This window comes from Rosa rugosa, chromosome 3 (assembly GCF_958449725.1).
Source record: "Rosa rugosa chromosome 3, drRosRugo1.1, whole genome shotgun sequence".
In the NCBI taxonomy this organism is placed as follows: Eukaryota; Viridiplantae; Streptophyta; class Magnoliopsida; order Rosales; family Rosaceae; genus Rosa; species Rosa rugosa.
Window position 1 is genome coordinate 19,463,530 of NC_084822.1, and position 16,768 is coordinate 19,480,297.

Genomic DNA, 16,768 nt, shown 5'->3' on the forward strand with positions numbered 1-16,768 from the left:
AAGCCACACACATAATGATAATATTTAATTTAATTAGAAAAACATAAATATACACTGTTATCAATAATTTCTAATATTATTTCATTGTCAAATATTCTATGCATGCTTGAGTACAATCCTTTAGCACGGTGCGTGCAAGAGGACTATTGTGCGTGCAAGAAGACTTGTATGATTTTATTTTTTATTTATTTATTTATTTATTTTTTTTTTTGGGTAAGAAGGCTAGTATAATTTTAAGAGAAATAACTTGATCAGATTTTGGTGGGGTGTGTTTGATTGTCCTTTTTGGGTAAAATGTCACTCTTTTTACCCAACTCGCAATATAAAATGACTTTTTCTTTTCTTGGTCTGGTAATTTTTTGGTATACAAGTAATCGGGTCAATGCTTGTAATGATTCTTACATCACTTTTTCAGTACCACTGCCTCACATGACATGACTTCTTTATCTTTCCCCTTTTCGGTTCTTTTACTCCACTCCCTTCCACCGTCCAATCCTGACCGTCGCCCCCCTCTAACCAATCCCAAAACCCCACATCTATCCAACGGTGATCAACCTCAACCGAAACCAAAACAGTTAGAACCCCCCAAACTACCTTCCCCACACGCGTAAACTCCTCATTACTCGTTCCAACCCTTTTTCACGTTCCAACGGTTCCACCACCTCTCTCCCCCAAAAAAAGCCAAGGGCAAAACAGTCACTCCCTCACTCCCTCCCTCCCAGATCACAGAGAGAGCTCAGAAGGCTCCCCAACTGCAATTTCCCAAACAGCCCCTCAGAAGTTTCTCTTATTAGTACTATCAAACCAAACCGTCTCTCATTCCCGTTTAGCTGCTCTCAGATCGTGCGACGTGGTCCGTTTTAAAATCGCCGATTTTTACTGTTCCATAGAAGCTCCAGTTTCCGTTCCGTTTTGTGCTCTCTTTTTCCTCGCATTCCCTGCTCTCCGTTCTGCTTTTGCTTTATTCTCCTCCTCAGCACTCTTAAAAGTAGTTTCCTCCTCACTAAATCTCGGCTTTTTTTAAAGCTCTGCAGTAGCTCCTCCTCTTCCTTGTGATTTTCCCGGCACCTCCGAACCCGCGACGTCGTCGAAGGTAATTAAATTGAAATTCCAGGGGCGTTTTTCTGAAATCGGAATCTGTGATTTTGCGCCACATTTTTTGGCGTTTCTCGAAGCGATTAGCCGTTGGATTTGGCTGTTTTTAGCTCCAACTCTACTGCATTAAATTTTTGGTTATTGTTATTTGGATTTTTAATTATTTTGAAATTTGCGTAATAAATGTAACTGTTTTTGTCCTTGGATGAATATGCAGAGCAGAGGAAGCAGAGAGTTCAGACTGACCAGGCGGAAACGACGGCGTTCTGTCAGAGAGAGCTTCGTCTTCTTCGGTACTTTCTTAACCACATTTGCAAGCTCCAACGGTTTTGTCTGGCTGAGTGCTTTTTTTTACCGCGAGTAAAAAACAAAAAAAAAATTACTGAGAAGCTTGGATCTTACTTTGATTGTTTTGCTTGAAGATTCTTATGTGAGACTCCGTTGCTTGCTTGTGAAGCGTAGTAGTGGGTCGCCACTTCCGAATTGACATTGCTGTTGGTCGACGTATAAAAAAATGTGATCTTATTTGTATGGTCCATTTTTTTTTATACTTAATGGAATGATTATCCTTAACAAAACTATGATAAATTAGCTTATTTAATTTGTGACTTTGTCTTGTGGGGGTTGATTATAGCCACGACGACCCGTTTTTGGTGCAATTAAGGACGTGATTGGGGTGGGGTCTCTTTTCTTTGGGGCCGGTCTCTTTCTTTATATATCAATTTAAGTTGGTTGGGTTAAAGGCTTAAAAGCCATGTTTAAGCATGCTGATGCTGATGTTACTGGTAATCAGCATTTTGGTTTTTATGTTTGTGTTGTTGCTTTTCCTGAGGTGGTTGGATGGTAACCATGGTTTAGCTTTGCATTGCAGATAATGTGGTCATGGAGGGCCTAAATTATCTGGCAAGTGCAACAACCTTGCTTTATTACGTTTAAATAGTCTCGCATTGTGGTGGAAGCAAGAGTGACTTGATGGGATGTAGGCTGAGCTTGGTTTTGAGAAAGTTGATTGTTTCTCTTGAGTAATTGGTGGTTGGGTGGATAAGATCATTCGATAGGAAAGTGATATAATGGGGGCAATTGGTAGGGAAGACCTGGTGAAGTGGGAGAAGATGCAGGGAGCTAGTGCTCGCGAAGAGAAGATTTTAGTTTTGGTCAGGTTGAGGCCCTTAAATGAGAAGGAGCTTGCATCGAATGAAGTATCAGATTGGGAATGCATCAATGACACCACCATCTTATACCGAAACACGCTGCGGGAAGGGTCTACATTTCCAAATGCCTATACATTTGGTAAGAAAATGCTCATACATTTTGTTTGAGTTGCTTGAATTTTGGATCATAATGTTATTATGTCCTGCAGTAGATTTTTCTGGGAATAGATTGTTTAGTAACAGTACATAAATTAAGGAGATACATGTTTAACTAGTTTATAATTTTTGTTCTTATTTCTGTGATAGACAAAGTATTTCGAGGTGATTGCCCTACAAGACAGGTTTATGAAGAAGGGGCCCAACAAATTGCTCTTTCAGTTGTCAATGGTATCAACTGTAAGTATAACAATCTATGTCGTGACTGTTTTCTGGTACCTCACTTGTGCAACTAGTGAAGAGCTTACACCTAAATTTTTTTCAGCTAGTATTTTTGCATATGGTCAAACAAGCAGTGGGAAAACGTACACCATGAATGGTATCACAGAGTTTACAGTAGCGGAAATATTTGACTATATACATAGGGTAAACTACTTTTATGCTGTTTTTCATTTAGAGCTTTAAATTTCGTCCTCATAAATCCTCTTTGTTGCAACAAGACTAATACAGACACTGTTATCTCATTCAGCATGAGGAAAGAGCTTTTGTTGTTAAGTTTTCAGCGATTGAGATATACAATGAAGCTGTTCGAGACCTTCTAAGCACAGATAATACTCCACTTAGGCTACTAGATGATCCTGAGGTGGCCACTTTTGTATTTTCTTGAAAAATAATAATCTCCTTTCTGCATATTAATTTTACTTTAACAAATTCCTGTTCTTCTCAGCGTGGGACTATTATAGAGAAAATCACTGAGGAAACTTTGAGGGATTGGAGCCATTTGAAGGAGCTTCTTTCTATTTGTGAAGGTAAATCATTTTAGAAAATGCTGCTTTTACTATGAAGTGTTGTATCTCAAATAATTTTTGGATATTCTGGCAGCTCAAAGACAGATAGGGGAGACCTTATTGAACGAAAAAAGTTCCAGATCACATCAAATTATTAGATTGGTGCGTCCCATCCTCATCTTTTCTTAATGCGGATATTCATTTGTATAACTTTTCTCTCTAATCCTACTTTTATAACACCTTGTAGGCAATCGAAAGTTCTGCTCGTGAGTTCTTAGGCAAAGGAAACTCAACCACCCTTGCAGCTAGTGTGGTACTTACTAATCAATTATGTATTGGATCTGTGCTCAATAGATAAAATTATGTATTGTAACTAATGAATGACTTCATTTTTAAAATTACTTTGGTTGCAGAATTTTGTAGACTTGGCAGGCAGTGAGCGTGCATCTCAGTCATTATCAGCTGGGACAAGATTAAAAGAAGGCTGCCACATCAATCGCAGTTTGCTAACTCTTAGCACTGTTATACGCAAGCTAAGGTTGTCTAGTCCCTCCTCTTTTGTGTAAATTTTTAACATCTGAGTATGTCTTTCACTATTCCAAGTTGAATTGGCAGCCTTCACTAGTAAGTTATTATTACCTGTTGTGGATTGTTCTGCCTACCTATGTTTATCTACTTGACTATATATATATATATATAATTCTTCAGATTTTTTTTAATTGAGGAGTATATTTTTGCTGTATTTAGCACCCTGGACCCCTCTCATGGATTAAATGGACACTGTACGTAAGTTGGAGAAAACATTACCTTTAACTTATTTCATATGTATGCCTTTGATAATTATTTATGGCAGCATGATTGTTATAACCAAAGCAAATTGAAAAGAGTATCGTTTTGAACTTTCATCTATCAGACATGTACAGTGTTATGGAGGTCTAGCAATAATAATGACAACGTTAGGATTTATTGGGTTGCAAACAGACCGAAAGTTTTTGTTTTCTTTGGTTTTCTGTATCTGTTTTCTAGTTAATTTCAAACAAAGGGAGGCCTGAAACTGAAAATCTGATCGAAAATCTGATCAGATTTTCCAGTATTTTGTCTAATATTACTTTGAAAATCAACAAGTATTGAATTACTGGGTAGGTAAGATCAACAACAAGCTGCGCCTAAATCGATGCCTAGTTTTGGTTCTTATCTGAAATAGATTCGAGTATTCTTAGTGCGAGTTGATTAGAAGAGCAATTAATAATGTTTTTCTGTTTACATCCATGAATAAAAAGATCCTATTTCTTTGATATAAAACAGGAGTTTGCCTTAAAAAAATTTGTTTCCTTCTATCTCTTGAAACTTTATCCTGTCCTTTAATCACAGTGATATCATCTTTACCTTCATTATTGTGGTCATTTAATTCATAGCAGTAAAGGAAGACATGGACACATCAACTACAGAGATTCTAAGCTGACACGCATACTGCAGCCTTGCTTGGGTGGTAATGCTAGAACTGCCATTATTTGCACTTTGAGCCCTGCACGAAGCCATGTTGAGCAAACTAGAAACACCCTTTTGTTTGCTTGTTGCGCAAAAGAAGTGACTACAAAAGCGCAGGTCAATGTAGTCATGTCAGACAAGGCCTTAGTTAAGCAATTGCAAAAAGAGCTAGCTAGATTGGAAAGCGAGCTGAGGACACCCGGCCCTCCTTCCTCAGCTTCTGATTATGTAGCATTACTCAAAAAGAAAGATCTTCAGATTGAAAAGGTAAAGATTCTCAATCTGAAGTTCTATTTACAGTTGGGAATGTACGTGTTATAGATGGGAAGACATTGCTTAAGATGCAAATACATGAGATCACTGTTATTAAAAAAAAATAAATTAATGTGGTAGGAAGACTGCATTTGAAATATGTGGGATTCTGCTCCTAGCTTTCACAAACAAACACATGTTTATCCTGGAATTTTGGACATTCTTTCTCTGGCAAATTTTTCATAGTCCATATTCGTAAATCAGGTACACCACCGAGACCTTCTTGTAAAGCAGTAGAAGTTTCCATTTCTATTCAAACTACACCAATTGCCTGTTTTCCCTATGAGAATCTTCATGTAATAAGTATCTACCAATGTCAAGATTACTTCTCCTCTTGTTACATCATGAACTGGGTTTCTTTGAATCATGTACTCATCTTAGGTCTAATTGGGTTCAAGGCATTAAATTCATATATGCCCATGTAAATTCAAATGCATTTAAACCAAGGCATTACATCTGTTTTTGTGCAGATGGATAAGGAAATCAGAGAGCTGACAAAGCAACGAGATCTTGCTCAATCACGGGTGGAGGACTTATTGAGGATGGTTGGAAATGATAATGACTCAAGACAAGTACATATTATTTGCCTTCTATCATGTAGTTTCATTACATGTTAATGCCCATATTCTTCCAACTCTTGCGTATTTTCTCTCTAACAGACTACAGATAGTCATCATCCTAAATGGCAAGCCGGGGATATGTCGGATGATGAATATTCAGTATCCGAGTCATCAGGCATTGCCGATCCTCGTTATTCAAATGGCGTCAGAAAGTTCAATAATCCACATTTTGAAGACAGAGACGGTGAGAGCAGTCCTGAGGAGTCGTACACCCAGCTTCCAGGGAACTCTAAAGACCAGAGTCTAGAGGATACTGCCAAAGGAACTGCACAAGACACTGATGACTATTGCAAAGAGGTTTGCTGTATTGAGATGGAGGAGTCAAGCAGGGACAGGACTGTTGGAAATGAAGGAGCATTCTCCTTGACATTAAATGGGGATACAAGTGTAGCTGGTCAAGAAATGATAACCCCCATGAATGCAGCTAGAGACAGCAGTAGGATGCAAAATGGTTTTGCATATGGCGCGTTAGAGCAGAGACTACAAGAATTACGAACAACAAATGATTCTCTGCGTAGTTCTTACCCTGTTGAATCACTTCCAAATGCCATTTCAGCAGATATGTTGAGTTCTAGAAGCCTTAAGTTAACCAGGAGTTGGAGTTGTAGAGAAAGCCTCATGACTGGCTCATCTTCTCCTGATATAGGAGAGAGAACCCCGACTAATGGGTTTGAAAAAAGTTTTCCTGGGAGACCTGAAGGTTTTGGGAGGAAGTTTGCTCTCTCAAGTTATGATTCCAGTATAAGGTTGTCAAGAAATGATTCTCAGTCTTCCATTGGGAGTGCTGTGGATGAGCTTGGGGCACAGAGTACTGCAGACGGGGATATTACTAGCGTCCATACTTTCGTCACAGGACTAAAGAAAATGGCCAGAAAGCTTGAGTTTGACAAGCAAATTGTCAACAGTGAGGTAAGAATGTGCCTGACTTCTGAATTTTTGGTAAAATTTTTTTAGAAAAGCTGTCATTTATGCATGTCCATCTTGCTTTCTCCAGAGTTCATTTCTTATTTGAAGTGACCACTTCGGTTTTGAATGTTATGAATGTCCTAGATGGTGGTGATTCATGAGATTATGAAATGTTATGCAGTATCGATGCTTGATATTCATGCTTAAAGTTCATAACTTCATATTGACCAAACTTGGGGAGCATGCGATGTTTATAGATGTCGACAGTCTCATGTTTATAGATGTTTATAGATGTTTATAGATTGTGGGCTTGTTCAATTATGGACTATGTAACTTCATAAGCATTTTAAGTTGCATGTTCTCACAACTCATGTAATGCAAGTGCACTTCTTTTATATTTTGCATGTATGAGTTTCAGATTCTTATGACTCTTTTTGCTTCATTGTATTGCTATGAATGTGGCAGGACCATGAAACAGGAGCAGCTGGAAAGTTTGAAAAGAGTGTGAAAGACGTAGGAATTGATCCAATGCTTGAAGTATCAGAAATTCCTGATTGGCCTCTAGAATTTGAGAGACAGCAAAAGGCCATATTTGAACTTTGGGAAACTTGCTACATATCAGTGGTCCACAGAACCTACTTTTTCTTGCTATTCAAAGGTGATCCTACGGATTCCATTTACATGGAGGTAGAGCTCAGGAGACTTTCTTTCCTAAAGGAAACTTATTCCCGTGGAGATCAGGCTGTGGAAGATGGTCAGACTTTGACTTTGGCTTCAAGGTTCACACTCTCTAGTATACATCCAGTCTGTAGCTACCTACTCATTTTAGTAAAATCTACTTGATGATTGTCATTTTACATGGCTACTCAGTTATATATAAAAACTGTTCAATAATTGTCATTTCACTAGGGCCGATTGGCACACATTAGCTGATAGCAAGATGAATTTCAATACACCAGCCAATATGCCAACTTGCCAAGAGTAAATAGATTGTCACATGGTTCTCTAGACTTATGTTAGAGTCCATGTAAAATTTGGACCTAAGTTTCCATGAACATAAATTTCATGCAGCAATTCTGTGCCTTCATATAATTTGACATGTTTATTTTTATACACAGCAAGAGAGCTATTGCTCGTGAGAGACAGATGTTAAGCAAGCTGATGCAGAGAAGGTTTTCAGAACGCGAGAGGAAGCGTCTCTTTGAGAAGTGGGGTATTGCACTGGACTCAAAGCGCAGAAGGCTGCAGCTAGCCAACCGCCTATGGAGTAACACACAGGATATGAACCACGTAATGGAGAGTGCTTCCATCGTTGCAAAGCTGGTCAGGTTCGTAGAGCAAGGGCAGGCCCTCAAGGGAATGTTTGGGCTTAGTTTTGCGTCCCCAAAGGCAAAGCGTAGATCCTTTGGATGGAAAAATAGCACAGCATCTATTATATAAACTTGTTGCTCATATTCGTTCCACTTGGCAGTTTGTCATGTTAGATAGGCCATATAGGAATCATCGAATGGATTGCTCATGAGTTAATGAGGATTATATTAATCTTAGTTGAAGTGCTCAGCAGTTAGAAGGCTATGCTGGGTTCTGGTTTGGTAAAACGGTTTTCTGGCATTGTTCTATCTTTAGTGAAATGTAATTTGGAATGTTTCTGTTACTAATTGTGCTATGAAAATTTACTCATTAATGCATGAAGTAACAAGGTTCAAATTAGCACTTCAACTCTCAGCGCGTCTGTGTCTACCCCACCCTGTGTCTACAGCAAAGCACTAACTCAACGGTCAGGCTGCGCTTGGTGGGCAGTCGCCTGTTGATTATTTGGAAAAACCTACACATTTGAGTTTATAAGTTCAAATTTCACTAGGGGTGGGGAAAAAGTTATCGTTTTTATTCAAAAAAAAAAAAGAAAAACAAGATTCTTCTTGGCTGTGTTTTTTCGTTTGGATAAATTCTTCTTGGCTATTTAGAAGAAGGAAAGACTCCTGATAGTTTCCTTTGTTACCAAAATTATCTCCTCTTAAGCATCATAATCCCATCCCCATCTCTGACATGACACATTAATCTCTAAGCCTAGAAAACTTTTGAAGATACCGTGTAATCTCGATCAAAGGAAAAAAAAAAAAAGTTACACCCATGTAACATAATGATTATCCTTTACTGAAATCCTTGTTTGACTGAAAGTCTGTCAAGTTAATTTCAACTTTAAATGTCAAATTGTTCCTAGTCATGGCATGGTGGTCGGTATCAAGATTGCTCAAAAAGACCAACTTGTAAAGTTCTATATTGGGTAGAGGAAAACCTCAATTCAGCGAAAAGATGTCAAATTAGTTCTAAGATGGAACATTATGGCTTGGTGATTGGTGATCAGCAACATAGCTCAACATGTTGAAGATTCAACCTGGATAAACTAGGCAATTTTGATGTTTTATACTGGTTTTGGCTGTTTTTATTTTTTATTTTAATTTTTTGAGAAGAAATAACAAAATTTTTATTCATAAGCTAACAATATTACAAAAAAAACAATGTAACACTAACAAAAACGCGTCTTCTCTACGCCCAGCGTACTCCAGACGCACCCTTACTCGCCTCGCCTCGCCTATATATAACACGACTTGACCTCTTTCCTTTTCGCCTCACTCTTCTCTACCATTCTAATTTCTCTCTCTTTTACCAGAAAACCCTAAATTTCTCCGATCTTTCTTCAATTCGCCGTATTCTCATCATTCGGAATACAATTGACGACGAGCTCAAGCCGCGCAGCACCGAACGAAGAAGATCAGAGATGACGGCACAAGGCTAAACAAGCAAGCAGGCTTCTTCTTTCCTTGTTTTCTTTCGCATTCACTGTGTTTGTTTTATGTATTTGATTCAGTTTTCTCTAGACTAGACTCTTGTGTAATAGTTTTCATTCAGTTCTTGATTTAACTGTGAAGAATTGTTATAAATAAATTCAATTTCTTGATCATCATGATGAGTGTGGCTACTGTCTCTCCGATTTTACATAATATTGATAACCTTGTTGGGTATCTCAAGAGGGGACGAGGGTTGGATTCTGATTACAGTGACCTAGGATTGCTAGATCACAGGGCCAAAAGGCTTAAGGTCTTAGAGACTGATGTGGGAATTTCACAAGAGGCAAGATTTGCTTTTGATGAAAAACCCATGTCTTCTCAAGTGAGATTTGGGTATATACCCAAGGGGTCAGTGCTTGGGGATGACGAAATTGATCGATTACGCAATGAAAACACTAGGAATTTATTGTTGAACCATAAGAAACTTCATCTGGTTCTTGATCTGGACCACACCCTGCTGAATACCACTTTCCTTGATGAGATGTCACCCGACGAAGAATATCTTAAGACCCAAACCCAATCTCATCATTCTCTGCAATTTGTTCACATTGTGGACACCCCCAGTGGGCAACTGATGACCAAGTTGAGGCCTTATATTAGGACCTTTTTAGTGCAAGCCAGTCAAATGTTTGAGCTCTCCATATACACAATGGGTACTCGAGATTATGCGCTCGAAATGGCTAAGCTGCTTGATCCCGGAAATCATATCTTTGGCGGTAGAGTCATATCGCGTAATGATAGCACAGAAACAGATAGGAAGAGTCTAGATGTCCTGCTTGCCCGAGATTCTGCTGTTGTGATCCTTGATGATACGAAAAATGTGTGGACAAATGACAACAGGGACAATGTAATACTGATGCCTAGATACCATTTCTTTAGATCTAGTTGTCAAAAGTTTGGCCTCAGTAATCGTAAACCTTATTCCGAGTTGAAGACCGATGAATTTGACCGGTATGGAGGAGCTTACCTTGCAAATGTACTTCAACTTCTTGGGTATATCCACACTATATTCTTTAATGAAGTTGAGTTACGGGGGTGGGATCTTATCGACAGAGATGTGAGGCTCGTCTTGAAAATCCTTAAGAAGGAAGTCTTGAAGGACTGTAAAATTGTTTTCAGCCATGTATTCCCCTCAAATGTCGAGGCTGATACTCATCCTTTGTGGAAGATGGCGGAGCAGCTAGGCGCTACTTGTTCAACACAAGTCGATCCATCAGTCACACATGTGGTTGCAGCAAATGCTCGAACACAGAAATCGTGTTGGGCAGTTAAAGAAGGAAAGTTTTTGGTGAATCCTCAATGGATTCGTACTGCAAATTTTATGTGGCAAAAGCAACCTGAAGATAATTTTCCCTGTCATTAGTTCATTATTACTAAAAGTCTAACACTGAGCAACTCTTAACTGGACTCATAATAGTTGCAACTAAACTCTCCAGTTTACCACACCCGACAAGTAAAAGCCAGTCCCCACAAATGGACACAAAAGAGAGAATGAATTGCAAGATCAACACGTTTGAAAGTATGAGAGAATTTTTGAATGTAAAAAATTGTAAAATTTCGATCTTATAAATAACCTTCTCTGTTTGTCTGCTTTGTTCTTGTCTCAACTTTATATTATCGCCTTAAGAACTTGGTATACCTATTCATTTCTTTCCAATTTATAAAATCATTGACAAGAACCATGAAAATTGACGAGATAGAAATTATCAAACGACCAGAAATTTTATTTACTATCTTAAGCCAATTAGAAATTCAATGAAAGGAAATATAAGGAAAAAAAAAATCAACAACAATAAGGGCATGTCCTATCGGGACAAAATTTAGGGGCAATGCTCCACTCATTTTTTTTTTCTTTCTGTTTCTGGGATCTTTTGTTAAGTTTATCAAACCAATTCCATTTCCTATACGAATCAATTAGTACTAGCTGCTACGCCCGCACGTTGGGGGGTTGTTGTTTGCTCGTCTTTTCCACGGCTTTAGCTCGGAACATCATTTATTCAAAGTCACAAAAAAAAAAAAAAAAAAAGAGTAAGGAAAGAAAAGTACTTCATTTTTTTCACACACACATATATACACACTTTAATTTCAGAGCGAAACTTCGCTCTGGATAGGATATATATATATATATATATATATATGAAAACAGAGTACAATTGAAGAGGGCGACATCAACCTTACCTCTTATGAAAGAAAAATTACAATGAACATGTAACTGAAAAAGAAAGAGTACAAAACAAAGTACAAATACAACTGAGAAAAATACTCTAGATACCCAAGTAAAGATCCAAAATAGAAGGAAGCACATGAACTTGGGAAAAATAAACAACAATCATAGGCGTCTTAAACAACATAGAGACTTTACATTAGTTAGAAAACTAAGAGATGCACCTACAGTGCGTGTGCAGTGCTTACTCTGTATAGAAGGTTATAGCAATCTTTTGTGTATCAAGGAAATTGAAACAAACCTTGGTCTTTTGCGAACATCCAAATTGTTGCACTCGAAGAAACAGATGACCAGCTACTGTGCTACCCAAACACCAAGACAAACGATGACAAACAGGTTCAAGCACATCATCAAACTTCCTAAAAGATTCTCTGATTGCAACAGTAGACTGGTCCACCTGGATACAACCAAGGCACTGTCCTATTTCTGATTCTGCCAAAGAGAGTAGAAACCATGGTCATAAAATGCTGAGTAGCAGTACAGATTTTTTCTTGCATAGTCAACATTTGAGTGTCAACATTAATCAAAAACACATGCTACTGAATCAAATAATTGCTAATATTTTGCCACAAAAATTAGAAGTCCAAATGTAATTGCAATCTTGTAACAAAGTAAATATAAGAGATTTGTGGCTGGGTGTTTAGTTAGTACCAGAATCGGCGATGCTTACAGTGATTGGAGACTTAGAGAATGCTGAGGTTTCATCTTCTATCAGAAGATTATGCATGGTGTAATTAGAATTAAAATAGGTGAAATGTGATTATACATAATTATACAGGAAAATAGAATTGCTGGCCTAAGTACTGTCGAACCCAGTTCTCAGATCTCACATTCCACATTCCCACATTGTCCAGAGGCACGTAAATTGCAGTCCATGAATTAGGATGGACCTGTGAAATGTTGAATTGACGGTAGAAAAACTACATTAAAATGACCGTGAACAAATAAGTCGCATAGTTATTAAGACAACCACTGCTAAACTTTGCCAAAAAAAATTTTGTCATATGTAAAAATATTTGGTGAAATATTTGTTCCATTTTACCTGAACAGTGCAACAGAAAATAGCGTTCTGCATATTATATCTTAATTTGCTTGCTGGTGTCCACTCTCCACCATACATACTGTCCATATCAAAACCATCTTATTGAAGATACCAAAGATATAAACTTTTAAAGTAAGATAAACAAAACTGCCATATCGTGTAACATTTCTGCAGTAATATTCTGAGAATTATGTGAATAGAAGAAGTCATATCCGCAGAACACTGACGTATAAGGTTTCATAGCATCTACATACACTCACAAACCATGATTTTAATTGATTTCTTGCCTAATAGCTGAATGCTCAAATGCATATTACTGAACTACAGATAAAAGGTACAGTAATAGAAAAAAAATATATTGTGTATATCAACAGCAGTCACTTGAAATAGGAAATTAAGAGGAAAAATAATTTGAATGCAGCCTACCTGCTGAGCTGCCAAACTTAAAATTTTCAGCTAAATCTTTTTCTTTTTCAGTTGTATTAGTAGAGGCAGTATTGTGGGATATTAAGAATGTTCTCCAAAAAAGATGTATCTCTTTACATGATGGAGGAGCACACTTCCCCTTTTTGTTCGATAACTTCTTAATGACCCCACCTGTACTATTAGTAATTAGTACCCAGATTTATAGATAATGAATAAAACTCAATTTAGGTTCTTACTAGTGGAGACTGAATTAACTCTAAGCCTCCATCAGCAACTTTATCTAACAATATTTGGAAATCTCTTGAAGAAGGTTTTGGTCTAGTAATGGCTAAAGATTGTGTAGGAACTGATCCATTTGATTCGGGTGCTTCAGCAGGTGTATTTGCACTAACAGAAACAAGAATAAGAGGAGGTGGAGTGCTACCTTTTTCAGTTTACTCCCTCACCACATGTAACCGAAATCCATCGAGCTAATTATAATAGGGGAATGTGTGCAGGAAACAAAAGGACGAAAAGGAGAGAGCAGGAATGAAATAGTTATGCTTAAGCTGCAAACAAAATACAATTATAATTCAAACTACATTCATCAAAAAAGAACAGTGCAGCTTAATTTTAACTCAACCTTTGCAACTGAAGTTGTTTCACATATTGTTATAAGGAAAGACGTACTGTATCTGACTATTTGCATACAATAATGAACTATTAGTTTCCAACTGACAACAACTACTATGAAGAGAAGCATAGCATGGATGAAATCTTTTGGGTTTGAGAATAGAGATGGAGAGCCTAAGTTTCCAACTGACAACAACTTCTAATTCTATCATGTGTGAATTTCTTACTTGAAATTAGAGAAGAGTGATCAGCGAACTTTTTGGACCAAAAGCAAGCAATCCAAAACAAAACAAAACAACAATTGAATTCACAATGAAGCATAAGGCTAGCTTCTTTATCACATAATAATAACCCAAAAAAAACATAAAAACAGTAGCTTTATATCAAAATTATCTAAAAATAATAAAAAGTATATACCTCAATATAGTTCATAGATGTTTAATCGTTTAGGATTTAGACCTTTCTCTAGGGGCTGTTGTAGAAGTCTCAGTCTTTCTTCTGGTTGACTTGGCAGATCCAGATGTAGTTTCTTTTCTAGTATTCAAGTCCTCAAATAGAGGTAGTCCATAGAATTCACCACAGCTAACTGCAAGTATGGAAATAATCAGTGCAATGCACAACAGTCAATTAGTCAGAAATATGTAAAAATGATGAACTAACCATCCCAATCATTCAATGTGAAAGGTGTCAACATCATTTTCCAAGTAGTCAATTGACTCCCTTCCCTTTGAAGCACTTGAACCATTTTCCTGAAATGAATTTGCTTCAACATATATGTCAGAATTACCATGCTCAATATTGTCCAAATGATTCTTAGATCAGCCTCTGACATACTACTGTTAGATGAGCTGTGCAGCACTTCGTTTACTTCTTCTGAGATAACCATATGTTTCTTTTCATCTATTCCTCTCTTGCTCGTACATGTCTATCAAGTCATGGAAATCATTCTCATTTGATGATGTTCTACCATGTTGTACCTGTATGAATAATACAATGGACGAAGCAAAGAAATAAAATTGAATTCACTGGGAACTTGTTAAATATATACCTGTAGAACCAAATTCAATCTTGCAAATAATTTAATATAAAGATCCTAAAACTATATATAAAAGAAAAAAAAAAGTGGAGTAAGACTGAAACATCTGATAAAAATTTAACAATAAACATACCCTAAAACTTAGATTTGGCTGGAAAAATGAAGTAAACACAACTTTTGATTCATTTGCTATAGAATTTGTTGATGGAACAAACAATCCCAAACATTGTACATTGAAGCACTAAGAAAGTATGAACATTGTGAAAGTGAGTACCATCATGGAGGCCGATATGCACACTGCTAGATTTTGCTACTCTCATTTCAACAGCTTGGCTCATTTATATGATAGGGTTCAAACTGAAGTCAACCTACATAAAGGAACTGGACAACTTTCGCTCTTATATTTTATGGTAAAGATCTTTTGCTAATGCTGCTTGCTAAACAACCAAACAGCATAGAAAACTTGTATGTGCGCTCTGCTAGGGTTTAGCGCAGCACCTATCGCCGCTCTTCCTTCAATGGAAATTCTGGCGTGGAATTGTCGCGGCCTCAATAATGATGCCGCTGTGCAAGCATTGAAGAGGCTGATCCAACAGAAACGCCCTTCTATCGTATTTCTTTGTGAAACAAAGGTGAATGACTGGGAGTACATGAATGGGTAATTGCGAGGCGGTCTGGAGTGTAGGTCATTCAGGCGGGCTTGCTATGTTTTGGGTATTAAATCCTTGCATGGTTCTACACTTTCACATATATGTCGCGAGTCTAATGGGGTAGCTCATAAACTTGCTCAAGTTGCTTTGCATTTAAACTTTCAAGTTGTCTGGTGTGGTGATGTACCACCAATTCTGAGCACATACGTTGCTCACCAATGTACTCACTAGTTTCATATTAATGAAATGTTTGCCGTCTTCCCCTTCAAAAAAAAAAAACAACCAAACAGCATAGTCTCAATCAAATACCTAGACCTATCTTTTTTTGAGGCATCCATGAAAAACCCTAAACCCTAGAACACCCTACTTTTTCCGATGATGCAGCCCCCAACCTCCACCTCCGTCGGCCCAGATCCTTCACAACCATCGACCTTGAACCCTAAGCCTACTTTTGCATCAGTACCAGCCCGAGATCAGCCGCTAGGTTTCGCCATTGATGATCTCCCTCTGCCTTCGCTGAACGACGGGATGGTTACAGTTCAGATTTCTGAGAACTCCTTCCTCCGAGGTCTTGACAAATGCAAAACCATCCTAGTTGGTAAACTCTTGTCTCCCCCAAATGGTATAATGCCAAGAGCCCATGAACTTGCACAGCGTTTGAAGCTTTTCTGGAATAGTGTTTCAAACTGGTCTGTTGCTCCAATGGGTAAGGGGTTCTTCATGTTACAATTTCAGTCTATTGATGACATGCAACGAATCTGTTCACTGGGCTCCATCAGCCTCAACCCGGGCATCATGAGGCTGATCAAATGGACTCCAGACTTCTCCCCTTCATCGTATAAGAACACATTTGTGCAGATTTGGGTGCGGTTTTGGGACCTAGGTTTTGCTTATTGGGATCAACAAACTCTGTTTGAGATTGCTAGAGGAATTGGCACCCCAATTAAGCTTGACCCGAGAACAGCCAATAGGTCAATTGGACTTTATGCAAGGGTTCTTGTTGATGTGGATCTCTCAATGCCACTACGTGATAAAATCAAAGTAGCCCGAGCTCAGGGACTTTCAACTGTGGCCAGTGTTGAGTATGAGTCTGCCCGTTCTGTGTGACTATTGTGGTATTGTGGGGCACTCTGTCAAGTGTCAACAAATGCAAAAACAAACAAGTAAACCGGGAGTTTGGTGCACAGGAGAACAAGAGTGATCGTGGTTCGTGGACGCTCTAGCGAGAGGTCACACCTCAAGAGTAAGAGGAGGTCACGAAGAAAATCATGGAGGCCTGTGGAGGCTCCAGTTGGTACGCCAAGTCCAAAGGGTGCTTATGATCATGGGGAGCAACCCTTGCTGGCCCTCATACTGCAGGAGACGCTAGTGCATGCTCCCAGTGGTTTCAAGAGCACAGAGGGAGGCGGTTTC

The 16,768-nt window shown here is 38.2% G+C and overlaps 3 protein-coding genes and 1 long non-coding RNA gene across 12 annotated transcripts; 3 read left to right on the forward strand and 1 right to left on the reverse strand.

The window, feature by feature from the left end:
- Positions 1-663: 663 nt before the first annotated feature.
- Positions 664-8,208, forward strand: LOC133736597 (kinesin-like protein KIN-7E). 5 transcript variants are annotated; one of them, XM_062164141.1, is made up of 16 exons: positions 664-1,093; positions 1,313-1,388; positions 1,730-1,880; positions 1,967-2,385; positions 2,553-2,642; positions 2,728-2,828; positions 2,932-3,045; positions 3,130-3,211; positions 3,285-3,352; positions 3,438-3,503; positions 3,604-3,728; positions 4,606-4,945; positions 5,461-5,562; positions 5,650-6,519; positions 6,982-7,295; positions 7,635-8,208. In XM_062164141.1, exons 4-16 carry the CDS (start codon positions 2,166-2,168, stop codon positions 7,954-7,956), a joined length of 2,814 nt encoding a protein of 937 aa, XP_062020125.1. In that variant the 5' UTR covers positions 664-1,093; positions 1,313-1,388; positions 1,730-1,880; positions 1,967-2,165; the 3' UTR covers positions 7,957-8,208. The 5 variants fall into 5 exon arrangements, with proteins under 5 accessions (XP_062020125.1, XP_062020124.1, XP_062020123.1 ...); XM_062164140.1 differs by having other exon boundaries at positions 1,730-2,385; XM_062164139.1 differs by lacking the exon at positions 1,730-1,880.
- An 854-nt stretch (positions 8,209-9,062) lies between these two features.
- LOC133739455 (RNA polymerase II C-terminal domain phosphatase-like 4) lies at positions 9,063-10,929 on the forward strand. Its single transcript, XM_062167232.1, has one exon. The coding sequence runs from the start codon at positions 9,481-9,483 to the stop codon at positions 10,726-10,728; it is 1,248 nt and encodes a 415-aa protein (XP_062023216.1). The 5' UTR covers positions 9,063-9,480; the 3' UTR covers positions 10,729-10,929.
- A 603-nt stretch (positions 10,930-11,532) lies between these two features.
- LOC133740002 (uncharacterized) lies at positions 11,533-14,703 on the reverse strand. Of its 5 annotated transcripts, none has more exons than XR_009860967.1 (3): positions 14,504-14,703; positions 14,330-14,418; positions 11,533-14,255 (listed from the first exon to the last, which is right to left on the reverse strand). It is a non-coding gene; the product is annotated as an uncharacterized LOC133740002 (long non-coding RNA). The 5 variants fall into 5 exon arrangements; XR_009860966.1 differs by having other exon boundaries at positions 14,330-14,432; XR_009860965.1 differs by having other exon boundaries at positions 11,533-13,605; positions 13,680-14,255; positions 14,330-14,703.
- A 1,030-nt stretch (positions 14,704-15,733) lies between these two features.
- LOC133737388 (uncharacterized) lies at positions 15,734-16,462 on the forward strand. Its single transcript, XM_062164953.1, has one exon. It carries the CDS (start codon positions 15,734-15,736, stop codon positions 16,460-16,462), a length of 729 nt encoding a protein of 242 aa, XP_062020937.1.
- The last annotated feature ends 306 nt before the right edge of the window (positions 16,463-16,768 follow it).